Source organism: Echiichthys vipera (genome assembly GCF_963691815.1).
Source record: "Echiichthys vipera genome assembly, chromosome: 1".
NCBI lineage: Eukaryota > Metazoa > Chordata > Actinopteri > Perciformes > Trachinidae > Echiichthys > Echiichthys vipera.
In genome coordinates, this window is record NC_139826.1 from 34,217,312 (window position 1) to 34,244,572 (window position 27,261).

The 27,261-nt window shown below is 41.8% G+C and overlaps 1 protein-coding gene across 5 annotated transcripts in view; it reads left to right on the top strand.

The window, feature by feature from the left end:
- Positions 1–1,473: 1,473 nt before the first annotated feature.
- madd (MAP-kinase activating death domain) overlaps positions 1,474–27,261 on the top strand; it is a 54,949-nt gene continuing 29,161 nt past the window's right edge. For 3 of the 5 annotated variants that reach the window (XM_083917936.1, XM_083917938.1, XM_083917939.1), the window contains exons 1-16: positions 1,474–1,745; positions 9,603–9,821; positions 10,917–11,555; positions 14,999–15,302; positions 16,278–16,409; positions 16,546–16,659; positions 16,779–16,859; positions 18,866–18,922; positions 19,757–19,929; positions 20,950–21,185; positions 21,277–21,433; positions 21,551–21,654; positions 21,741–21,946; positions 22,173–22,426; positions 22,665–22,804; positions 23,787–23,885. In XM_083917936.1, the coding sequence (XP_083774062.1) occupies positions 9,763–9,821; positions 10,917–11,555; positions 14,999–15,302; positions 16,278–16,409; positions 16,546–16,659; positions 16,779–16,859; positions 18,866–18,922; positions 19,757–19,929; positions 20,950–21,185; positions 21,277–21,433; positions 21,551–21,654; positions 21,741–21,946; positions 22,173–22,426; positions 22,665–22,804; positions 23,787–23,885 (2,755 nt within the window). In that variant the 5' untranslated portion in view covers positions 1,474–1,745; positions 9,603–9,762. The remainder of the gene's footprint in view (positions 1,746–9,602; positions 9,822–10,916; positions 11,556–14,998; positions 15,303–16,277; positions 16,410–16,545; positions 16,660–16,778; positions 16,860–18,865; positions 18,923–19,756; positions 19,930–20,949; positions 21,186–21,276; positions 21,434–21,550; positions 21,655–21,740; positions 21,947–22,172; positions 22,427–22,664; positions 22,805–23,786; positions 23,886–27,261) is intronic. The other 2 variants (XM_083917937.1, XM_083917940.1) reach the window with 1 other exon arrangement.

The following is a 27,261-nucleotide window of genomic DNA, read 5'->3' on the forward strand; positions in this document are numbered from 1 at the left end:
TGTGGAAATTGATCCGGTGGTAGAGCGGTCAGGGGTTCGATCCCCATCCTGCTTTGTGTCATGATCGTTGTGTCCTTGGGCGAGACACTTAACCCACTTTTCCCTGTCTGAATGCTGTGTGTTTGAGGTGGTGGTCGGAGGAGCCGTGCTGAATGGCGGCCATAAGCAGCAAAGAAAAGTGTCATGTTATTATAATTATTATAGAAGTAGTTTAGAATGAGTCTAAATTTAATGTTTGAAGACGTCCACATACGACCACATTTGGAGTAAATAGCCCTCACACTGAGGTCCCACAAACGTCTGCATTGGACGTTTGGTAAAAGACGTCATCTGGCGTTTCAAAACAACCCCTTCAGTGGACCCTAGTAGAGTACAGAACACATGAGGCCATGCCCCCATACCGGTTAAAACAAACTGCCCGTTTTGACTGGCAGTAAATACAAATCCTGCCGTAAACTTTCCTGATTTCGCCTTTTTTACGTTTATCGGCGTGGAAACCTCCTGCAATGGCTAATGTTAGTCAGGCAGGCAGCTATATTACGTTGTTGCAGAGTGATGATCGGCGTTATATTGAAAAAATCAAAGCCCTAGGGAATGTTTGTCCATACAGTTTACCAGAGGAGAAGTTGGTAAAGGAGCCCACTCAGTGTCCAGAGGTGACATACCCACACATTTATTCCTTTCACCAGGTAACGCAGGCCTATGACAGCGATCCCTTTCTCTGTCGTTAATATACTGTCCTTTTAGTTTAGCTATGTGAAACAAAACAAACAGCAAAGGCTTTGTCCATCTGAGGTTAAATGAGGGTGAGAATGTGCTATGTTTCCCTCTCATACACACACACACACGCACTGCCATCTTTTTGACATAATTCTGTCATCTCTCTGCTGTTATTCTATCAATAAATATGTAAATATGACTTGTATTTCCTCAAATGTAATCAAATTAATTTTTATAAACTGAGTACTCACTCCTGTTTTTCGTATTAGGTCTTTCACCGGTGACGGGGAGCGGTCTCTGTGACGTAGGTTTACTCTCTTGTATTGGCAGATCGAAAATACGTCACTCTGATGTCACATTACACAGTGGGATTGTATTTTTGTGAAGTATTTTATGCTTATAAGATTTGTATTGTAACATATTGAATTATTAAAAAAAAAAAAGTATGAGGAGGGAGGTTGGGGTGGCTCATCAGACCACACGTACAGGGCCCCCAAAAATGCTGCGGCCGGCCCTGTAAGTCTATTTAACACCGTAAAAACACTGAAAGCTGTTTAGACTGACTCTAAAGTGAACGACTGCAGCCACAACCGCACGAACATGAGCCCCCCCAGTGGAGAGGATTGTGAAGAAGTGTTTATTTCGTCAGGCTTGTGTTGGTCGCTTCCGTTAGCTCTCTCCGTATGCGGAACTCCCTGCAGACGTGATGATGATGTAGAGGATGTTGTGAAGGCAGGTTGGTAACTGGCTGGTCCGCCCGTTCTCCGAGCTGAGAGGCGGACACACAATTCGCATCGTTTATTTACGCTGCGAACCTGTCAGACGGAGTAGCTACACCCTTTCAGCCAGCCACACACCGTGAAATATAAAACAAAGAAGGCTGAATTCAACACAAACAGCGCTGCCTCTCTCTCTCTCTCCCTCTGTGACCGTGGAGGACACCCAGCACCACCCAGCGCCCGGGCCGTCATCAGCAGCTGGGTTTGCAGGGGACGTTAGCGGCTAACCGGGCTAACGTAAGCAAGGTAAGGACGTTCTTCTCACTCTCTTCTGTTCAAACACATCCACCGCATTTGTGGCTTTACGAGCTGAATCTCTCCAGTCTCCACCGTTGTTTTTCTAGTGTATTAATATTTTTTACACATGCCAGGTTTTTAATTTAACAGATAAAACGGTTGGTCTACTGTTAGCAGCTAGTTAGCTCGCTAATCCATCCGTGACGTAGAAGACCGTGAAGGCAGCAGAATGGAGGTGAGGGGATGTGTGTTTAGGGGTGAACATGTAGGACGAAACCGGGCCTGACAGCTTGACACAATTACAAAAAAAGAAAGGTAAGAAGATCTCCTGGAGTTATCTGGAGGCGTCGCCTTATTATCTCCGTGTTACCTTCCTCTTAGCGTCAATGTCTCTACTCTAATCCCCACAGTTAGCTCGTTAGGTGGTAAGATACCTTCTACGCATCGGTTGTAACGGCTTTAACGTCTGTACATTGCCGTAACGGCTGTAACGTACACCCGTTCCGTTGAAATCGTGTGTCATTGTAAACTCAGCATCGTAACAGCGTCGTTCAGCAGTCGTTTCATTTATACACAATGTCAAAACCAGCTTCTGACACAAACACACTGATGAGATGAGGCATTTTGAATCGTAATGTTAGCCCTGTGTTCCCTACGTTCCCTCATCCCAGTGTTCCTTATGTTCCCTCAACCTTATTAACCCTCAACCCTATGTTCCCTCAGCTCAGTGTCCCCTATGTTCCCTCAACCCTATGTTTCCTCATCCCTATGTTCCCTGATCCCTATGTTCCCTATGTTCCCTCATCCCCGTGTTCCCTCAACCCTACGTTCCCCCAACCTTGTGTTTCCTCAAACCTATGTTCCCTCAACCCTGTGTTCCCTATGTTCCCTATGCTTCCTTAACCCTGTGTTCCCTCAACCCTATGTTCCCTGATCCCTATGTTCCCTCAACCCCACATTCCCTCAACCTTGTGTTTCCTCAAACCTATGTTCCCTCAACCCTGTGTTCCCTATGTTCCCTGTGTTCCCTCAACCCTGTGTTCCCTCAACCCTATGTTCCCTCAACCCCACATTCCCTCAACCTTGTGTTTCCTCAAACCTATGTTCCCTCAACCCTGTGTTCCCTATGTTCCCTGTGTTCCCTCAACCCTGTGTTCCCTCAACCCTGTGTTCCCTCAACCCTATGTTCCCTCAACCCTTTCCGGCTGTTAAGACTGACGTAACACCCTTTCAAAATATGATTTCCGGGTCCAGATTCTCCGTTGAAACAAAACAGGGGTACTGTATGGTGGCTGAGGGAACACAGGTGAATTTTTGGGGAAAAATTAGGGAACATAGAGCTGAGGGAACATAGGAATGAGCCCCGTAAATATCGATGTCAGCATGTGTAGATGAAGGTGAACATTATTGAATGGATGAGCCCTTCACCCTGGTGATAAATCTTTTAATGTGTGTTCTGAATTTGAATATACATTATAAGAGTATGAGAAAGGTCTAGTCCAGCACTAAATACTCAATAGAGCGAGTTAAACCAGCCACATATGTTGCATACTAGCTTTATAGTTAGATAAGATAATACTAACCTAATTGAGCGTGAAGTAAAATTGGACTCGGATGACAGTATATGTAAAAACAGCCCACGAAGATAAGAAAAAACAATAAAAATGATGCAGCCTAAGGTGCGAAAAGAAGGTAAACGATGCCAGTAAAGGTTGTAAACCGGTTAACAGTAAGTGCCACAAACATAACTGATTAACAGAAATGCAATTAACAATATAAACGTACCAAAAAAGTTAATGGTGAGGGCCATAGAGAATAAATAGGTTTGACAAATGGTTACATACAAATACATAATCTACTGTACACTGGAGTTTTTTAGCTGTACGGCTGGATTTCGTGTTTGATTTTAAAAAGGCAGGTGGATTTTTGGACAAATGTTTTGGTGCAGTATGATTTATTCCTAAATAAAAAAAGGTATGCATGCTGTCATTGTTATGTAATTCACGCCTCTGTGTTACTCGAGAAAAACTAAAACCTTGTCTTGCTCAGTTTGAATAGACAGCTTGCATGATGGCACATGGCCTCACTGTTATTACACACATGTTTGCAGATTTCAGGACATAAAATGATGTGCCCATAAACAGACAACCGAAGCCTATATGTGCTTCGGTTTGGTAGATTTTAGGACCAAAAATGGGGGTCACAAGCTGGACAACGTCTAGGAACTTGCATCTTTTCGGCATTTTTAGAAATGAATATAGAAAAAGAGAAGAGAGTGATTCATGTTGCTGTAGGGCTGGAGAGGTCCAGACTAATTTTGTGCCAACCACGTTTATTGAGCAATCTCATATCTGTTCAGCCGTGTAACACCGTACGACTGGTTCAATCAGAAACGAGTGTAATCTAAAAGTGAGAAAACAACGATCGATACTTTATCAACACTGCATCCCTCCGAACTAAAAGCATTTCACCAAGAGTCCTCTCCATCTCTACTCACTGCTGTTCACTGTGACTGGCATAAACGCTGTCCATGTTGGAGGCCTGTGAATCATATCCATCTCCTCTCAGTGCTTACATAAGCAGTGAGTGCTGCCTGCAGACCTCTCTGACCAGATGCATCTGTTGTGTTAACCTACACCATTATCTTGCCTTTGAATGTTGCACAGTGTTGTGGTGGTTCTTTTATCTCCTCTTTTATTAGAGAGCGAGACAAAGGTCCAATACCAAGCTTGTTTATGCAATACAATCAGTGAAGCGGCGCAGTCCGTCCACCCTCATCTAAAAATAATGCTGCGGTCCTGTATCCTCGAGCTAGATGAGTCTGCCTCTTGCTCTGCTTCCAGCTCTGCTGCTTCATAAAATAGCCGTTTTGGCCCTGTACCAGGAAGCATTCATGTTGCTAGAGCAGCATGTTGATTCATTCTCCTGATGGTTCTGCAACATAAAGAGGGTTAGATCTGTATTCTGCATAAGCCCAGCCCTCACTGTTGGAATACATTATGTGGTTGATATTATTTCTTCTCTGTATTTAGCCTTTGCTGTGAAGGAGGTTCAAGTTGTTACCACTCAACATGCTCAGAGCTGTGCCATGTATGTAGAAATAGCTAGAATAATGTGAAGAACTAGCTTTAATAATTGAGTTTTTATGTATTTTTACCAGTCTCACAGAGCAGACTTAATATTCATATTTGGAGACTGCTTACTTTGGGCGTCTTGTTCATTGACATGCACAAACCCGTAGCAGACAGTCAGGCTTGCAGTGTTTTTGAATAATTTTACGAAATGAGTGCTGACATTAAGCTGACTCATCAAGACATGTTTCAGCCCACTATGCACTGCTGTTTAAACCACGTCTACTTATGGCACCCCGCACATCAAATACTGTGGCATAACTTCTGTTAACCCTGCTGTTAAGTGGCTAAACTACATTATTATATTATAAGTTTGTCAGTGAAAGGATTGCTGCATATCCATCAAACACTTTCAGTATGGTACCTTTAGAACAGTATGTAACCTGTATGGACATGTACCTGAACCCTAGCTCTGTTTTGCGTCTCCCCTGCAGATGGTACTCTTAAAACGTTGGTGGGGACACACTGGATGGTTAGAGCCGTGGACCGGCATGTGCTGAGAAAGAAGCTGAAAAACCTTTTAATTCCTCACTGCTCTCTCACTGTGTTTTCTCTTCACCGACGCCATCTGCAGTGTTTCTAGCTCCATCTTTTAGTACAGGATCAGTGTGCTAGGTACTTTTTACAGAGGGGTAATGAAAAAAGTGCCATCCACAAGTTTTGACAATGGAAAAACCACAAAAATAACCGCGTGTAACGAAAAACTAATATGTAACGAAATGCTGTTCGGTGAAAACGAAGCTTAAGGTGTAAGCATTTTCTATTTTGGATGTATTTGGTAATTAACTAAAGCACTTTGAGCTGTATTTCGTGTTATGAAAGGTCTTATATGATCAAAGTTAATTATTATTATTAAATTAAGGATTTTACCATCATGCTCCATTAAGAAGAATAGAGTCTAGCTCAATTTGGTGTTATGTCCCTCTGTAAATGGCTCCTCTACTCACAAGTGTAGCTATTAGACATAATTGGACCCCCTAATGCATCTGAAGCCCTCTGTGATCAAGTCACCCCAAGTATCCATTGGACACAGCTGCTGTTGTCACATGCTGGCTGTGCCATGGCTGCTGGGGTTATTTTACCCTGTGATAGGATGTGTGACTGTAGAGTGTCACTCATGACTTGCATGCAGCCCATTTGTCTGCCCCGTTATCTTTTGTAGCATGAAATTCATGTGAACTGTTAACATTTTCTTTTTCATGGTATGATAACTCTCTCTGAATACACCCCAGTGTCATGGTATTCACAATGACCCTCGAAGGAATGAAAACAAAAGGGTTTTTGGTTGAACAAACACTTTATCATAATTGAATATTGAAATGAATTATAAATGGAAGTATTTGTAAAACACTGGCAAGTCAATAACACATATAAGTCCATAAACCATGGACAAAATAACACAATCTGTCATGCTGCTTTAACATTTACTGCGGCTGAAATGTATCCTGTGGACATTGACACCATTGTGGAAAAGTGATGCTGCTGGAAAATGACGCAACCGTATCTCATAGACCCACATTCAAAAATAGCCCCGAAAATAGCACTGGAACGGGGGCATTTGCACAAATGTGCGCAAATTCCGAATACACTTGTTTTTATGTTTTATGCCATAATTATTTCCCTATAAATCGTGCTTTTAATGGGCTTTTTTAACTCAATAAATTCACAAATAAGTAAATAAAATCAAGCTAGTAAATCTTTAGTTTGATTATCTTTTCTTGCAGGAAACAAAAAAAGGTCTTCACAGCATCTGTCTCCATTACAAATCATTGAATTAATTTACTTTAAAAAGGCAACGTTGATTATCTTTTTTTTGTCTCAGCTGGATCTTGCTCACAAGACACATTTTCTAGTTGAAACACATTCTAGGCCTCTCCCCTGCAGGTTACTCTTTCAAGAGGAATGCATAGGTGGTAGAGTATGAACCACTGGCTAAATTATACATCCATTAGCTTATCAGTGCAGGGAAAAGCCTTTACGAGACAGTGTAACAGAGCTCTGGGTATAGTGTTTGTGTTTCAGGGTGGAGTGTCTCAATGAGGCATTTGTTGGTGTTAGATTAAAGGCTGTTCTCTGAGCACGACACTCAGAATTACATTTGCTAATGTGGGATTGTCCTGTGTAAAAGAAATGTTTTAACACATTTTCATCGCCTCTGCTTCCCTATGATTGATAGCATAATATATGAAGTATATTATAATGTATATGCAGTTTTTTTTAGCAGTCTAAAGCAACAGTTAGCTGTCAGGTTTTGATGCTCGTCCCTCAGAATGAAAGAGCAAAATCTTCCTTCCGCCATTTTATAACAACTTTTGACACTCATGCTGGGAGAAATCTGTTGTGGGAGAGACTGAGATACCAAGTTCTCTCTGACTCTAGTTCCAATAAGCCAGACATCACTGCAGACACAAGTTATGGAAATTGTTCTGCTATTTTGTTGCTGTTTACATCACTGTAGGTGTAAAACACAACGCAGTGGTTAAAGGTATATGTAGTATAATCCTAAAAAACAATTTATAAACTAATCATCCAAAAATAATCCTGTGTTCTGTACTTTATAGTGCCGTATAAGAAATTAGGGACGGGGGAAAAACGATTCTAAGATGTATCTTGATGTGGACGTGGACGATTCTGAATCGATTCACAAAAGAACGCAAAAGGCGGAACTCGGAGAGGTGGAAGTGCTTGCGGAGAGAACAGAGACACATGACACATGATGGTTTAAAGAGAAATCCGACCGGCATCCTCCGCACTAAAAGCTAGTGTATGGAATCACTTCCAACCAACTCGGAAAAGGCGAAGCGAATTACTAACTCTATTGCCGACTGTTTATTGCCAAGGATATGTGTCCGCGCGTCTATGTCCCGTCCCCAAGATCTTTTACTGACACAGCAATCCCAAGTTTCAAGTTGTATATTCGGCAGATATTCACTCCAGACCCAGCTGCGACTTTGCTGAGGTTCACCCCATCTAGTTTAAAAATAACTTCACCCTGGTACCAAAACCAAAGTCATTGAATCAGGATAGAAAGGTTCGGAGAGTTTTACCTTATGGTGCATGGTCATTCTTTGTCACAGAATCTTATGTCACCATATCTGCACATCTTATCGCAGATAAGTGGCAGCTGAACTGTTTGGGATTCTCTATTATGTATTTGTCAAAAAGGGATCATTTTTATGCTATTCAGAATATGCTGGAGTTTATTAAATTACTACAAGAATGCCGCTACAGGCAGACTTAACTTATTCCGTAAATTCTTTGCACTGCAGGGATGTGTGCTGTAACCTTCCAGTTGAATTGCCACATAACTTCTATTTGCTTTTATTAATGAATGATATTAGAAGTAAATGCATTGTGGTAGTAAATGCATTGTGGATCACTGCTAAAAAAAAAAGAGTAGTCAATCAGTGTTAAAAAAAAGAAATTCTGTATAGAAAAAAGATGCATCAATAATCGTTTTATAATCTCATCGCAGCCCTCTGAATCATAATCGAAATTGTGAGGGGCCTAGAAATTCCCACCCCTATAAGAGATGTTCCATCCCGCCGTCAAGTATAATTGGAAAGGTTTCAGTATCTTGAAGCATTCTGACTGTGAGATGGTGCTCGATTGGAGCCGTGAGTGGGGGAATAGCCATCTGTAGAGGTGCAGGTTGAGCTTGCTACAGTTTCCTGGTAGTCACAGGGTCATAGTACAAGCTCTGAAGGGTGCTTATTCAGCCAGGGCCCCTAAGCTGCTTTCCATAACAGCGAGCCTCTACTTAGTCTTTTATCCTCTGACAAAATAAAAGCGGCTGACATAATGGTCATAACAAATCAACACTAAGACACTTCTAACACAATCAAAGTTTTATAGGAATGTACCGTGCATGTTTGAGTCAATTCTCTCTTTTAATGGATGTGAAACATTGTTGTACACTCACTGGAGATGCTGGTGTAGGCTTGTCATATCTGACGTCTTTGTGCTGTGCCAGCTTTGTTTTATTGTCAGCCGTGTACCCTGTCTGGTAGGGATAATCACTAATAAAAACGTCAACATCACATCATTGATGTCTTTCATTTCTTGCAAAGGAAAAATGTAGCTGCGACATCAAGGTGACATTTGCAACAATAGTGCAATGCTGTTCGATAGCAAGACAACATCATTATCTGTCGTGTTGAAAGTTTCTTTTATCCCACATTCAGAAATCAGTTTTCATTTAGTTTCTTCACAGAATGCAATGTAATTACATTTAGCATCTTTGCTGATCTGGCATTGGTTTGTGAAATAAAACCTATTACAAGTATATAATGTATATTTGTGTTTGAACCACTGTGGACGGCAGAGCATTTATCTGTCTGTGTCACTCATGTCCTCATCATTATCTCATAAATATGAAAAAATTCAGAAGATTTCTTGCCTCTCTAAACTTGCGTGTATGTGAACCACTGTCTGTCGCAGGGTTGGAAGGCTTCTTGCTAAAAGCTTTAAGTACTGACTTAAGTAGTGGATGTACTGTATACGGAGAAGGCCGCAAACCTGAGTAAGAATAATAATACACACAACTTCTTCATAGTCCTTGACATATAAAAAAAAAAGTCAAAAACTTTAAAGCATGATGACATACTTAGCCCAGTTTTGGATTTCTGAAAAATACTGCGGCTCGATATGCTAAAAAATGAAATAGACTATAATGAATGTATATAATGTGTATTTTTAATGTTTTTTATTTTTTGTGTCTTTTCTTTTGTTATAGGTTTGACTGACATTTTCTGAACCATCACAATGATAATCAAGGAGCTGTGTTTCAACACCTTTACACCTGAGCTTTCCCAGCTGTGATGGAAAGGCACCACTGACTCAAGAGGGAACGTAAATCCTGGATGCCGTGACATACGGGACGTGGTCAATCCAAGATGGAGAAAAAGAAAGCGTGCCCTCGCCTTCTCGACTACTTGGTAGTGGTCGGAGCAAGGTAAGAACCTAATCTAATTTATGTAGTAATTTTGTTCAAAGGGATACCTGAGCCTGCTTTGTCATAAGAGAGGCTGTAAATATTACTTTGCAACCCAACGTTTAGTGATGCTTCTTCGGAGATATCTGTAATCAAGTCTGGGACTGATTTATAACCATTTTAAAACCATTTTTACATTTTACCTCTAACGTAGCTATAGTGTGTTACAGCTATTGATGTCATGATGGCACCGTCAGACCAACAATTGCAAAAATTGTTGGCATTACAGGGGGTGTGGTTGCAGAGGTTCCAGCAGAAAAATACAGGATAGTCTCACAAAAAATAGCACAAAATAGCCCAAGGCAATATCACAGGAGTACTATAAGTGCACATAGCACAATATATAGCTTGAAGCTTGGCATTGTGCGAGTGAACAGTGTACCTTGAGACAGTGGAGAAGATTATAGTCGCCACGATTAACTGAGTCGTACAATCCAGGCTCAAAGGATGAGAAGACAGCCTTCGTATATGATAAGCAGACAAACTTGACTTCCTGGTAGTTAAATAATCTTCTACTTTCCACTCAACCAGAGTTAACTTCATTACCACTTGCAAGTTTTTGCTTTGGAGTTGAAGCAGCAGTTACTCCCATATGACATAGCATGCAAAATGAAGGATAGTAGCGCATTGTTGCTAGAACAATAGCCACAGGGGGAAAGGCTGATTCCCATGAACACAGTGAGATTAGAAAACTGTCTGACACAATTCTTAGTATTGCTCACTCTACTGGATCATCCCGGAATTTAAGTGTTATGCCAAAGGGCAATTTTGGAGTTGTTGTGGGATGGGATGTCTTTTGTTTACTTCCCCTGACCAGATTTTCCAAAGCAGTTCTTGGATTTAACATCTAAATATAGGTACACATTTGCTTCTGTAACCAACAGACTACTGTCAGGGCTTTGTTAGCCAGTGTTTTGCTATCAAGTGATCAAAGGCTTTGATTACTCCCGTATGAAATGCTTCTCTCATCCCAATTAAACCACATAGAAATAATGAAGGGCTCAGCACCACAACTTCTATAAGACAAAACAATTGTGTTTCCATCTCCGTCTCCAGGCAACCAAGCAGTGACAATGTGGCCCAGACACCTCAGCTCCTCCGCCGCTACCCTTTGGAAGACCATCCCGACTTCCCGCTCCCACCAGATGTCGTGTTTTTCTGCCAACCAGAGGGCTGCCTGAGTATACGCCAGCGAAGGGTTAGCCTTCGTGACGACTCCTCATTTGTTTTCACGCTGACAGACAAGGACTCAGGAATCACCCGCTATGGAATCTGCGTCAATTTCTACCGTTCTTTTCAGCGAGGACATCATCGTACTCGCGGGGATAAGAGCGGCCACACAGAGACAACATCACAGGCTGCGGATAGCGCTAGTGATGGGTCTGATGGCAGCGGCGGAGGCCCACCCTCCGTGCTATTGCCTAACAACGCCGAGTCAGCACATCCGCCTGCCTCTGGAGAAGAGAGCGGACAACCAAGCGCCGAGCTAAATGCCGGAAAGTCCCCACAGCACAGACGAAGCGCTGCTAAGATGGCATCCAGGAATCGGAACAGCACGCTGACCTCGCTGTGCATACTCAGCCACTACCCATTCTTCTCCACCTTTAGGGAATGCTTGTATATTCTTAAGAGGCTGGTGGACTGCTGCAGTCAGAGGCTAACTCAACGAGCGGGGATCCCTCGTGCCACTCAGAGGTATGGCTTAAAAGTGCATCTTTAACTGTACATGCAACTCTTTTCTTTTTTTGTTGCTTACTTCATTTATTGGGCTTTTTTTCCGTGTACCATTTCACCCTGATGCACATTAAAACCATCTAATGTTTTAGATACCCCTGTTATTGCTATTTTGGTTAAAAGGTGGTTCTAAGTTCTTTGGGCCACTATCAAAACAAACTTTGTCCATTAGAAACAGCAAAATCTGGTTGATTGCTATGAAAAGACTGAGCACATTAATGTCAGCCAGATGATGTACACTTATTGCCTATGACAGTATATGACCAGCCAAATGTCATCTTTAATCACAAGATCTCATTATCAGGCAGATTGAGTACTCTCATATTACCGAGGGCACAAACCTTTGATTTCATTGAAACCATGGCATTTACTTTCATACCATCAATTTTTTTTCTTTGGCTTGGTCAGAACGACGTTTTAGTTTTGCACCATGGACTGAACTTTAATTAACTTTACAGCCTCTAGGGATTTGGGGGCAGCAAGTCTTGTTCAAAGAAATTGGCCCTAATAAGTCTTTACAAGCACCTCTAAATTATTGAAAAAGAATGAATAGCTCTGCTTAAAAGGAAAGACGTGAATACAGCTCATGCTTGATAACCTACACTCACCGGCCACTTTATTAGGTGCACCTGTCCAACTGCTCATTAACGCAAATTTCTAATCAGCCAATCACATGGCAGCAACTCAATGCATTTAGGCATGTAGACATGGTCAAGACGACCTGCTGCAGCTCAAACCAGCATCAGAACAGGGAAGAAAGGTGATTTGAGTGACTTTGAACGTGGCATGGTTGTTGGTGCCAGACGGGCTGCTCTGAGGATTTCAGAAACTGCTGATCTACTGGGATTTTTTTACGCACAACCATCTCTAGGGTTTATAGCGAATGCTCAGAAAAAGAGAAAGTATCCAGTGAGCGGCAGTTATGTGGGTGCAAATGCATTGTTGATGCCAGAGGTCAGAGGAGACAGGCCAGACTGGTTCGAGCTCATAGAAAGGCAACAGTAACTCAAATAACCACTGGTTACAACAGAGGAATGCAGGAGAGCATCTGTGAACACACACCACCATCTACTTTCTAGTAGATAGGGAACAGCAGCAGAAGACCACACTGACACTTTATTAAGCACCAGGTATGCCTAATAAAGTGACTGGTGATTGTATAACCGGTTGCATAACTTCTTTGTATTCCTACTGGCATGGCATTGTATACTGCATGCAAATGGTCGACCACACAAATACAGGGTTGATACAGTTGCTTGAAAACCTCTTCTGCTTCAGTTTAAAATGTTCAAGACGAGAAGAGTTTAGAAAAATAAAAAAAAGATTTGATGCCTTTACAGTTCCTGCTGATGTTTTCTGCAATGCCTATTGGCGCCGCCCTCCCTTCATGCTTCGCTCATTGTCTTCCTGTTATGTGTATGTTTGTGTTGCAGAATTAATAGGAAAGGCTTTGTCTGTGGCTCCATGCAGTTTTGCGGGCCATCTGCAGCTTGTGTCATGTTTTCACAGTACGCTTTATGCTATCACACTCCACCTGGATGATAAATAATGGCAACCAATGTATTCGCAATCCATTTAAAATGTTTTGTTTTACAGCAAATATTATTTCATCGTGTGCTATAAGTTCAGCTGAGGCAAAAAAAGACCGGTTCAGTGGGATACGTTGATACTTGAGCTGCTTTTAGTTGTGCACCTGTGCAGTTAAGTTAAAACTCTAAACTAGAAAATAAAAACTGAAAAGGTAGATTTTTCTTAACCATTCAGATTCATATTTTCTGTAACGGCGCACTCATACTGTCCATTCGTACCGTACCCTGTGCTTTAGGGTGATTTTTCCCCCTCCCTCTTCCCCCTCGGCCCAGGCCCGCTTGTACGCATTACTTGAAATGACCTGGGCCACGGCTCGATTGCTTCTTGCTTATACGTCATCACCCCCCTGAGATTTGTTTTTGTCAGACTATTTTAGAATATTCTCACTTGACCAGATCGGCTGTAAACACTCCACCTCCACATCAAACCAACGCAAACCGTATGACGGCATCTCTTTAAATGTCGCGGAGAACAGTCATTTATTAACAGACATAAGGACCACCGTCAAGGGGCGCACTCGTACACGTGCACACGCTTGTGCCCGTACAGGTGCATTCATGCTTTCCAAACGCCAACCTCTCTCAATCGGGCCGCGTCCAGCAAGTGTGCCGTGCCTGGACAAACATATGTACACTGTAGTTTGTTGTGGCATTGTGTTGTTATGTTGCCGTATTGGCAGTCCGCTTTTGGTCATTACGTTGCCATGGGTGACACAATAGATTGCAGGTTTTCTGAATGGTAAAGTGATATTTAGGCTGTCACTTCAAACTGACTTCGGCCCAGCATGACTGTATGGTTGTTGATCACCCAAGGTGCATATGTTTTCCCAAGTGCTTCTATTTATAGCTGTATAACAAGCGCAGCTTTCCCCCTCATCACTACAAGGGATTGTAGGAATCTTAATGCACAGTTGATCATACCATACTGTGGCTTTTTTCTCTCTCTGGTAAAATGCTGCAATGGATTTACATCATCAATATAAGTAGATCTGTGGTTTCTCTGACAGCGTTGAAAAGGCCATTCAAGCCTAAGGCTAAAGAGACCTGAGAATATTTTTTTCCCCTGACATGGTTGGTCGAAAAGTGGTGTGGCAATGACGGAGAAGAAGGAGAGCCATTGCATGATGGCTGCGAGGTTTGTGCGCTGGCGCCTCTGACAGATTGAGGTCTCTGGCTGCCTTTGGGTAGCAGCTGCAGTCGGTGGGAGGGCTCCAAAGGACTAATGATTTATCTCCCTCCTTGCCACACACACACACACACACACACTCTCTGAGTGTACACTCTAGAGGGGGTTTAATGACACCGTGTGTGTGAAGAGTGGGTTTGCGCATCAATATTTCGCCAATTTCTTAAGCCTCTTCTATGTTTTCGATCTCATTTGCTCATTATATTAGTGATTTCACTGGGTGATTGCTGGGGTCTCGTGGTAGCTGAATGCAGCAGTAAAATAAGCAAATGATTCAGTTTAATCAGTTTTAAATCCTAACAAAATTACTGTTGACTGATTTCAATACTATGCTTATGCTATGAAGTTGATGCATCATCTCACCTTTTCTCACTGGTGTGAACTGTCAGGTTTCAGAACATTGCAGACCTGCACGTTGCAAGTAGTTGCAACTCATCTGGTTGCCAATCTTTGGTCTGAACTGCGCTTTAGACTGTAATTTGAAGACATCACACTGGGGATCGGGAACGTGTTCTGTTGAATATCTTTTATAAATAATATTTGACATAGATCAAGAATTATCTACAATGACAATAATACTCATTTACAAAGCAAGTTCTGGAAATATACTCTGTTTATTTTCTTCCTAGGGACACCATGTGGCGGGTGTTCACTGGGGCGCTGTCGGTGGAAGAGAAAGGCAGCCAGCTGCTGGCGGACCTGCGGGAGATTGAATCCTGGGTGTACCGGTTGCTTCGTTCACCAGTACCAGTGGCTGGTCAGAGGCGTGTGGATGTGGAAGTCCTGCCACATGAACTCAAACGTGCGCTCACCTTCGCCCTGCCCGACAACTCTCGCTTCTCCATGGTTGACTTCCCCCTGCACCTGCCCTTAGAGCTGCTGGGTGTCGACGCCTGTCTTCAGGTTCTCAGCTGCGTCCTGCTAGAGCACAAGGTAAGGACAGACACAGCAAAGAGTTCAGGATGCAAACTGTCTGTTATCAATCATCACTTCGACCTGGCTCTTTGTTTTCTTTTGTATTTAAGATCAGGAGATGTGTGGTTGTCTGTGGCTGCTACAAGATCACAAGTAGGATTTTATTAATGTTTGGAGGAGAAAGGACAAGCAAAGCTATATTTAGTATGTTGGTCAGTGGTTTATCCTGGAGTGCAGCTGCATGTCCCCACCTGGTTAAAAAACAGTTTCAAAGATGATGTAACTGAACTCCTTGTTTGACTGGTGCAGGTGTAGTGTTCTGTTGTTGCTATTGGTTTACTGTGACTTTGATACACAGGCTCATTTGCAGCTATCCCAAATCAAACCAATGCTTTGCAGCTTCAGTCACACTGCTGAAAGACTATACTGCTGGATAAAGCCTAGACATATTTTTCAGCTCTTCTTTCTCAGCGTTTCTCAGATAGGGAATTTATCTAGATGCCCCACTCAGAAGGTTTTTATTTATTTATTCCTAACATGTGGAAGCACAAAATGCAGATAGATAGAAAAGTCCTCTTGAATGGGGTCGATCAACCGCAAATAATTTCTCTACCTGTGTGACACGTTGCCATCCTGTTTTCATCCATTTGGGTTTGAACTGAGAGATGAATTCAATACATCATTAAATTCAGTCAGGCTGAACTAAGTCCTGCCTTGAAGCTTTCAGGGCAACTTCCTTTTAAGCACTTTTAATCTTTCATAAAAGCTCAGTTTTTAATATTGCTATTATGATTTCAATGTGAAATCAGGCTGTTCGATGCTTTACACTACGGACGAAAAGAGGAGATATGGATAGATTAGACAAATGGAGCATCAGAAGAAGAAAAAGTCAACCAGGTGACCGCATGTCTGTCTAATTAGACATGACAGTACGAAGAACATAACAGAGCGGTGAACACCCACCAAGTGTGTCTTGTTTTTTTTTCTTCTCAGATCATTCTTCAATCCAGAGATTACAATGCCTTGTCGATGAGTGTCATGGCTTTTGTGGCCATGATCTACCCTCTGGAGTACATGTTCCCTGTCATTCCCTTACTGCCAACATGCATGGCCTCGGCTGAACAGGTTAACGTTTGAACCATTTCTTATAAACATATTTATAGTAATTGCATTATTTCTTGCACTTTTTTTGTATTGCAAATGCTGTCCGCTGTGGTCACATCAAGTTGTGACGGACTGTCATGTTTTCTCCTCCCCACAGCTCCTTCTTGCCCCTACTCCCTACATTATAGGCGTACCAGCCAGCTTCTTCCTCTACAAATCTGATTTCAAAATTCCAGACGACATTTGGCTCGTGGACCTTGACAGCAGCAAGGTCAGTACATCATCATGGTGGTCTGCTCCTCCTCCTGATCTTGTTTTGTCTGTTTTCATGATATCCTGATTCTATTTATACATCTAATTTTAGATGTTTTTTTTTTTTTTTGTCTACAGGTTATAGCACCCACCAATGCAGAAATTCTACCACCTCTACCAGAGCCTGAGGCATGCGAGCTTAAGAAACATCTGAAACAGGTACTGCATATAATCTGACTGATCCTCTTGAATTTTAATCAGTGTAATATTTTCTGATTCTGCTGCACTGTGGCAGCCAGGGCTCAATCCCCAAACCAGTGCGTCTTCTGGCACGTATGGATCCATATGAACCCAGGTGCTACTCTGGAGCTGACCTTTTTAATGTTGTTTCCTGTGACCTTTAGCTGACTGCACTCTTATACAAGTGTAACACTTCTCTTTCAGCAGTGTGAAGAGTAGGGGCTTCCTTCTTCAACACAGTTGTATGTATTGTTGATGAGTGTGAGAGCATTTGAAATGGGGTTTGTAGTGCACTAACATCAACAAATGTTTTTCTTTTTTTGTTCCTGTTTTCTTTGCATGCTCTAGCTCTTGGAGGTAAAATCAGATCCTAGGACTCTGCTACCCAAGCAAAACCTTTAGTAATGCTGGTAGTAACTAACTTACTCCTCTAACACAACGTCAGAACCTGGTTCTGATTCATTGGAACACCTCACTTTCTCACGCTTCCACACAAAGAGCAACACCAATCACGCAAAGTCCCTTCTTAGCAAACACGGACTTTATAACTCCATCTTATTTGAACGACTGCAGGAACAAATAATTCATATCCGGAGTGAGGCTCACAAATGGCAACAATTAATTACATTTTTGTAATCATTTTGCACAGACCAACACACTAAAACTGTCTGACATTCAGTTTTTATTCACACTGGGAAACAGGGACATCACTAGTCTTTCACTTTTAATAGTAATAACAATAATTCAGTTGTTTTTCAGCCAAGATCAAAGCTTCACAAGCTACAAAGTCAGCACATACTCTACTACTGAAGTTGTTTTAGTATAACTTTTAATTTTATAACTTCAGTAAATGCAACCAAAATAGAACTTTCTGTGTATACTTCCAGCTGTGTTTTGGTTAAAACCCTCAAAGACACACATTTTGTTTTATATGCATTGAATCAGAGCCGGTTCATTAGCAGTGTGTGTGATTAGCAGCTTTCTCCCATGTGTGGCTACGTGTGACTGCGAGGTTGGTGTGTAGGCGTGTGCAAAGCCTCAGTTTAGCAGTTGTATATTTAGAAACAAGCAGACAATATTGATATCTATGAATGGAGAAAATGTCAGTGAAGAAGGTTTAACTGATCATCCGAAGACTGTGATGCCAAAGCAGAATGCTGTTGATGTGAGAGTCCCTGAAAATACTTGCACTTAACACTGGAAGACAAAAATAAATTGGTCTTAAAGAATGACCGATTTATTTCCATTAGCAAAAACGGTGGTTGTGTTACTTCAGCTAACCTTGCACTGTTTTCTGAGCAGTTAAGACCTTACTATTAAGGCTTTCATTTTGCTACAGGTGCTTTATTGTGCAAGTATTTTATCTATGTCTCTGAAAAGATCTGCTGTTTTTGTATCTATCATCACCACTCCATTGTTACCACTGGTTTGTCCCAGTTGGTCACCATGGATGGCCTTCATGTGTCTTTTAGCGGCTGGATTCTGTAGGTGAAGTCCGGTTTTTAGTCACATTTGTGCTCGTCTGTGTCCCACTGTCTTTCGTGTTGAACATCTTTCCTCATATTCCTCTCTCTCTCTTGGTCTTCTCAAAATGTCTCTTCACTTTCACTCACTCTCTTGCTCTACTGGCCGTCCTTCACCTTCTCAAAACAAACACAAATGTATCTTTTCTTAACTCCTTTCTTCAGTAAATTGCAGGCTTGAAAATTGAAATGAAAAAAGAGCAAGTCATCTCTTTTTTTTTTTTCCATAAACAAATCAAATATAACATTAGATTTTTGGACTCACAATTGGGTGGCACCAAAATAAACTTTTAGTGGCCGTCAGCAAAAAGCCGACAAATAGGGAAGTACTGTTGAAAGGAGACAAAGAAAAGAAAGGGAAAGGGCCATGGTTGTGACTTTTCCGTCATGTGCTGTTCCAGTGTCAGTCACAAAGTGATCATCCCAGGCCTTCATGTGATTCTCCTCCTATCCCCTTCCTAGTGTCTGGTTAGGTTGACCGTGATCACCCAAAAGCAGATCTTCTCCTCTGAAAATAAGGTTACTCATTTCTCCTCCTGTGGAATGTGTAATGCCCCTGCACGGATATATCTTCTCTCTCACATTATTTTGCTTGTCACTACTACTTGTCTCCTACTCTTCCAAGACTTGAATAAAATGCATAACAGCGTCACAGAATGTTGCGGAACAGTTTTTTGATACACTGCTTAGCTCTGGCTTGAGCATGACTGAATGTGCGTGCATCTATCTTGGCATCAGTGAGTGTTCTCGTAACCAAAACAAGATACGATGAAGCTAATCACTTTGACAAAGTTAACATCCATCCAGACCCAGCAACTAAATGTTCCATTGTGCTAAGCTAAACATTGACACTTGAGTCTGCAGCAGTTCCCTTAAAGCAAACCATGCATAGTGACTTACTTCCCTTGTGCTCCTCCTTTCCAAAATGACCGACCTCCCACAGGCATCAACATGCACAAAAATGATCCCTCCGCTACTGTCTATAATGAGTAAAATTTGTTAAATCCTGTCTTGGGACCCTGTAATTTATCATCTCTTACCTCACTTTAGCACATTAATGGGCAGCAGAGATTCTTGAAAGTGAGAGGGATTACCATTTAGGTATATTAATCCTATTGGGTCATCACATAAACCCAGACGTTTAATTCCCCATTCTAGCAGTCAGTCACTTTGGCCTTAATTCTATTCCCTCAATCGAGAGGGCAGATATTCATATAATGTCCCATTATGTGTAGAAATTGATCTTAGTAACTGAATGTTGATGCCAATTGTGGGAGTGGTCCATCACAGCGCTGTTTTTGTTTTCAGACCCACTGCTCTGTTTATAACTTGTGTCACTGTCACCTGTTCTAGGCCTTGGCCAGTATGAGTTTGAACACACAACCCATCCTGAACCTGGAGAAGTTCCAGGAAGGTCAGGAGATGCCTCTGCTCCCACCTGGACGAGATAAAGCCTCGCCGTCCTCCACAGAGTTCAACCCTCTAATTTACGGCAATGACGTCGATTCTGTGGATGTAGCCACCAGGCAAGTAATGAGCGTCTCCTCCCGTTGTCCATTATTTGTTATGTTGCTCTCCGTCTATTTACGGTGCAAGAAATTATAGAAAAAACGTATTAAAAAGACACAGATAGGGAATGTCCGGTCGAACCAAAAACCAGACCTCACTTCCTTATTGTCAAGCATGTGTAGGCTACAGAAACATATTCAGATGACTTTACATACTCTTGAATTAAGTCATGTGTAAGACCCTGGACTCCACTGTTTAGAACACCAGCAAGCCTATCGGGGCGGCCGGTGGCACAGCAGTTAGTGCACTCGCCCCATGTAAAGAGGCTAGAGGTGCTCAATGCACCCTGTGCTACATGTCTCCCCCTCTCTCTCTCTCTCTCTCTCTCTCTCACACCATTTCCTGTCTGTCCTACATAATAAAGGCTTGAAAACAAAAAAAGAAAAGCAGCAAGCCTTTTATAGTAGACTGGCATCCTCAGCTCCTCTGCTGCTGCAGTAAAGAGACATTATGCTGGACAGGAACTGCTGGAAGAGAGGAGACGCTGTTTGGTCTCAGCCTCGACATTTACAAGAATTCAACTCATTTGATGATACAAAGCTAATTAGGCTCAACATTTACATACATTTAGCTTTTCAGATCATTCATTACAACTAACTTTTGGCAAAACAAGCTCTGTGTGGCTTTGTAAAACAGTTGAAGAATTTCTGCAAGTTTATGTTCTTCTTATTCAACAGGTGTTTTATCAATAATTGCCCTGGCTTTTTCCCTACAGGTGGATTTTGTCTCACCTGTGGATAACATGCATTGTTGTCTTCTATTCGATATATTATAACGTGAAGCCATGCTCCACTTTATTGGTCATATTCAGCTACGGAAATTCTATTATAGGAGCAATAGTTATAATATTATTGTCTTACTTATCTGATAATGATACATCAGCCACCAATATACGTGCAACCCTGATTATATTGTGCATATTCATTTTAACGATCACAAGAAATATTAAGCTAAACTAACTTGTTTCCTTTTTTCAGGGTGGCCATGGTACGGTTCTTCAACTCCCCAAATGTCCTCCAGGGGTTCCAGATGCACACTCGCACCTTGCGCCTCTTCCCCCGGCCTGTGGTGGCTTTCCAGTGTACTTCTTTTCTGGCATCTCGGCCACGACGCTCTAGCTTTGCAGATAAACTTTCTCACACGCAGGCAGTGGAGTTTTATGGAGAATGGGCTCTCAATCCTACAAACCTCGCCTTTCAGAGGATACACAACAGTAAGGCTCATTTCAGATGCCTGTCGTCTGTATCTTGTTCAATATGCATTAAATTGTTATAAACATAATTCGCCCAACACTTCTGTTTCAGATGTGTATGACCCCTCCTTAATCGGAGACAAGCCCAAGTGGTACGCTCACCAGCTACAGCCGGTGGTCTACAGAGTGTACGATGGAAGCTCCCAGCTGGTTGAAGCTATGGCTAGTCCCTTGGAGGATGAGGGCAACGACTCTGACCCCACAGACAGGTAAGAAAGAGCCAGGACCTTCTCAGCATAACAGTTGAATATGTTGTTAAGTTTATTGTAGTATTTGCTGTATGTAGCTTCAGTAAGGCTCTTGGAAATGCATTTTATCTGTTGCAGTGGCAGTGACAGTGAGGGATACGATGACTCCAGCTCGTCCTATTCCTCACTTGGAGACCTTGTGAGTGAGATGATCCAGGGTGACATCCAGGGAGACACACCAAGTGAGTTGTCGTTTTATTACAAGTTACGCATTGTCCTTATTGATAACATTTTCCTCCCTTTTAAATATTGGTTCTTGATGTCTTAGGCTTGGACCCGCCTACCCATGCTGCACTGGGAGATGCTAGTGAGGTTGAGTTTCAAGACTTCCATGATTTCAGGGAAGGTCAGGGTTCAGAGGGTCCACCGAGTGGGGACGGACCTGCCGAACCCTCTGATGGACAACCTCTTCGCTCAAGCTCCAGCACAACTGCAAGCTCAAGTCCCAGCACAGTCATCCAGGGAGTCAACCAAGTGTGTGATCTGTCCGATTGGTGTAAAGCTTACATTCACTTTTGGATAATGTATTTTTCTCTACTTTACACTTTGTAGAAGCTTAATCTCTCGCATTTTGATGTTGAATTTGAAGAGGGCACTAACTAATGGTTGCAGCGATGATCTGATCTGTATCTTAATAAGGGTAGTAGAACAATATTTCATCATCCATGATTCCAATTAATCTGTGTGCTCATTTTTCCAGGAGCAGGGGGAAGCACCTGAAATCGAAGCATCAGCAGGTGCTGCTTTACAGAACCCTATCTCCGGATTGGCCACTGGGCCATTCCTCAGACCTACAGCTGATGCTGGCGTGGCGGACCCAGCCAACAAAAAGCAAGAGTATGACAACCCATACTTTGAGCCTCAGTATGGCTTCCCCTCAGAGGATGACCCTGATGCAGAAGAGCAAGTGGAATCATACACCCCTCGATTCAACCAGAACCTCAATGGCAACAAGTGTGTTAAACTTGTTCATCACTTGAATGAATGCATTATCATCATTCAAATGGGCTCTCTGACCAACCATGCAATGTTCTCTATCAAACCCCAGCATGTCAAATTACTCTCTCCATTCATGGTGGTCATGAATCTGTGGTGGCGTGATGTTGGTGTGAATGCTTGAGAGTTTCCCATATTGCATGCATATGTTCCTGTGTCTACGACGCACTGTAATGTATCTTGGTCATTTCTTCAGGGCACAGCGTCCTTTACGTCCCTCTAGCCTGAGGCTTCCAGGAGAGTCTGACGGGGAGGGAGACTCCCGCAACAGCTCGCCAAACTCCACTATTTCCAACAGCAGCAATGATGGATTTGGAGGACTCATGTCCTTTGCCAGTAAGAATATTTGAATTTCATTTTGTTTCTTTTCAGCTAAGATAAGCCCACCTTTCAAACATGGATTTCTGTTGGGGATGATGATTTAGAGCACCAAAACCAAAAGCTTTTCAAACCTGTTTTTTCATTCCCATTCTTTAAGACTTAACAGCCATCTGAAGCTTGAACACGACCCCTCAGAATTTCAAAAATGCATTCAAATCCACACTGTAGAGTGGGTGTAGTTGCCCAGAGGAGAGTGAAAATGGTGTTCTCTTGTCATACAATTTTCTGTATGGATGTTTTTCTCTGAGGCAAATAGCTGGCTTTACAATGAACAACAAAAAAACCCAAAACAAAACAATGGATTAAATTGCTATATGTAATGTCAAAGGGTAGTGACGAACCCATCAAGAATTGTCATCTGACTTTGCAGGTCCCCTAAGATCTCTGGAGGGTTTTTAGTATCTTTTAGCCCATTGTTTTGATCGCCCGGCCTGCAACTTCACCACTTTGGTTCACTCTTAATGCTTTCATGGTGTCAGATTTAAAACCCACCATACACTTCCTGCCCAGTACCAATTGACTGGCAGGCAAAGTTCATCTAGCTGGTGATCGTAGTGGAGCAGCTAAAGACCCAGATATTTTCCTCAGGAGTTAGTGTAGATCCAAAATAGCTCAAAAGAGAGTGAATGTTGACGCACTTCAGTTCATCAAGGGACGAGGCCAAGGACTCAAAATCAATGCTGGTGTCCTGGATGTGTAAAGAGGCAGCTGTATGCTAACAAGTTAATGTTATCTTACAAGGGGGTATCCTATTGTCAATTTCAGAGTGTCACTTTAAGAGATGGCCTATTATAATACGTTTTGTTTTAACATGATGTATCCTATTATGACTCTGGGTTTATGTCTGTGTTCACAGTAGATATGGCCATGTACACTACTGTTTGTTGACTTAACAGTTATTCATTCAATGTTTTTATTATTATCACTCCCACTACAGGCAATCTTTACAAGAACCACGGCACCAGTTTCAGTCTGTCCAATCTCGCGCTTCCCAACAAGGCAGCGAGGGAGAAAACCCCTTTTCCTAGTCTAAAAGGTAGGACAGCACCGCCTACCTGCTGACACTTACCTCTGCTTAAAGTGCTTGTTACACTGGTGTTTCTGTCGTCTTACTGTCTGTCCCAGTTGTTCAGTGTGGTTTCAAGGATAAAAGGAAACATTATAATAAAATGTTTTGTTTAGGACATACAGATACTTAAGGAAGAGTTGATAAAGTTAAAGAATAAGATCCAAAAAATAACAATTTAGTGTCATCATCATCAACTTTAGTTTTTTTCTGACCCATTCATTAAATGCTTTCTTTTCTTTACTGGCTTCATGTTGGCAGTCACGTACCTGTTTATATTGAGATGTCATTCAATTCCAAAGACTTAAATCCTCTCACTATATGACTATAGAATTAAAGTAATTAATAAGTCATTATTGCTCATGTTTACGGTCATTGCCTAACTGCTAAACAAAATTAAACCATAACTAATGTACACTTGTCTAAACCGATTTTTTAAAAAACTTTCTTATTTGATTAATTTATTGTCTGTCCTTCTCTGCTTTTTTTGTTTTCATTTGTTTTTCTAAATAATGTTTTGGATAAAAGAATATTTCAATTTTGATCTTGATATTGAGGAGGAAATGGAGCAAGCAGGTTTGTAGAGCTGTTTTTATAGACTTTTTGTGCCCCGCTGGATTGCCAAATGGATATGGCACTATTTTATAGGAGGATATTGAGGATATGTCAAACAAAGTTTTTCTCTCAAGATTAACAGGAAAATCCACTCAAAAAAAAGACGTGTTGTTGCCATGTTCTCAGACAGTTTGTTCCCCATTTGCAGAAATGAGCTAATCTTTCTCATGTGCAGTTTTTCTCATGAATTTACATTTGTATTTATTATTTTCTAACTAGGCTGTTATCTGATAGTGTAGAATGTGTTCAGAGTAAACATGTTTGGAGTCGTTCACATGCACATTAGTACAACTGCACGCCTACATAGCGCTTGGAAGCAGATAAATGTGGCAAGGCAGCTCACAATCTTTTTAACAGAGAAAGCAATCCAGACCAACTGCAGGAGGATAGATGGTTTTAATAAGGACTCAGGTGTTAATATAAGATGAACTGCACTGGGAACCTAAACATAACAAAGTGAATCCAACTGCAGTCGCAAGTGATGCTTAGATTCAGCTCTTTATTAAACAGAGAAGGTGAATTATGCAGACAAACCTGTCACTTTGCTCAAGTCACGGAGAATGAAATTGCACTTTGGAGCAGTTATTAAACTGGATAATATATATATGACATTTTTATGACAGTTTAAAAGGCTAATATGAATTCTGAATATGCTGGATTTTCACTTTAACTGAGAGAGAAAACGGTGAAGCATGCTAATCTAACTCAATAGCTCCACTCGATGTGGAATAGCTGCCATAGAAAAAAATTCTGTTCCTTTGATTATGATGTGTTTTGTCTTTGTCGTCCAGATGACCCCGACAGCCCGGGTATGTTATGTCTGGTGTGATAGTTTGTCTTAGTCTTAGCATCCTTGAAGTGACCTTTACCTATCTTAAACCCTGTTTGACAGCATAGGACTAAGATTGAAGGCACACCTTTTTAATGTCATTCATGTATACCTATGCCTTTCCCCTCTGTTCCTCTGCCATTCCGCTCTGTGTGACTGGTGGGAGTCTTTTTGATGCTGTGAAGCACACATTCGTACTCAAAAGATTTCTTCTGTGATGTTAACTGTTATTGCTGTGGCGTCTGTACATCCTTACTACTACAAAGAAGGATGCTCTGTCCTTTTTTTAAACTGCCTTTACCTTGAACGTAGTTTTGAACGACGTTCACAGAAAGATCTGTCCTCGGTGAATGGAGTTTATTTCGCACCTGCCTCCTGATTCTCACGTGTTTTGCCTTGCTTGCTTTTGTAGTGGCTCCCATTGTTGAGTGTTTCCCTTCCTCTTTGCGGTCACTCACTGTTTAAACAAAAGCAGTGATGAAACTTTGACGTTATCAGGTTTTCTAATTAAGTCATTTCACCGTGCATCATGTTTATCTTCGTGTTTTTGTGCTCAAAACAAGATTCCTGCCGTAACACCATGCACACATTTCAAAGAAACAAGCCCATCCATTGTTCTAGATTTACATTTTCATTGTTGAACTGTTCATTATTCACATGTTCAGACCACTGATGTGTATATACAACAAAGTATGAGCTTTACACAGCTCCTACTTGATGCTGTAAATGTTGAATGTGTTGCCAAACACATGGCATTAGTCATCTTTCAGGGTTGATACCATCATCAGTACATGTTGTCTTTTTCCTCTTTTCTGTCTGCCCTTTTTTCTTATTCTTTTGTCTTTTCTTTGTTTGAACATGGCGCCATGTTGAGTGTGCATGTCTTGTGTTATGGGTTGATGTTCAGACTGGTTGTGTCTGGGCCGGTGTCCCTCTCTCTGTCCACCATTTTCGCGGCACTAATTCTGGGTTTTGTGTGCAGTATTTGGGCTAAATTCTCTAATGGAGATAATTACAGAGGCCGGCCCTGGGAGCGGAGAAGGTGGGTTCTGCCCTTTTTATCGAGTGAGCTGCATGCTTCTCCAAGCCAGTCAACCACATCTCCCAGCATCCCCCTCTGTCTCTCCTCATATCAGTCACTGTGTGTGTCATCAAAGATCAAGCATTGAGTCTGTTGTCGCCGCCATTCATAGTGGCTGTTCCCCTTCCTCAGACTAACTGTTATTTCACTCAACAGTATGTTACTCTTTATTTATTCACCTAGCTTTATCACAAGAACGTTTCAAAGGACTTATGAGAAACACATGTATCTAGATCTAACATCAGTTATCACCGGAAGAAGTGAAACAATACATTATGCAACAAATAACCACAGGGAGACAAATGAAGCCCAAGACACAAAATAGGATGTTGAATTACATGATAAGGAAAGACTAAGCTGCTCTACCAGCACCCATTGTTTTCATTGTTTTTCTTGTCTTTTATGCTCCCACAGAGTACGGATGGGGTTGGGCCCAATCATGCTGTAATTGTGCTGTACACAATGAGCAGTGACTACAGTGAAATTTTAAGCCCAACTGCTGAAAATCCTTTTTTAATGTCAGTGAACTGAATTCAGAATTGAACTAGTCAAGGCACTGGTTGTCTAGATGGTTGTCATGAAAAATACAACCTGGTCGATAAGTTAAGAATCTGCACTGTGCCAACATTACAGTTGGATTACACACTTTAGACTTCATAGATGAGGCATGATGTTGCAGAGCATCTTGTGTGTTTCCCAATAGTTTTTCAGTTGGGTTTGGGGGGAAACTGAGGTTGACAGAACTATCTCGAGAGGTTTTGGGTAGTTATTGGTATAATTATAACAATACTGAATCATAATAGGTTGATCAGAAGCAATGC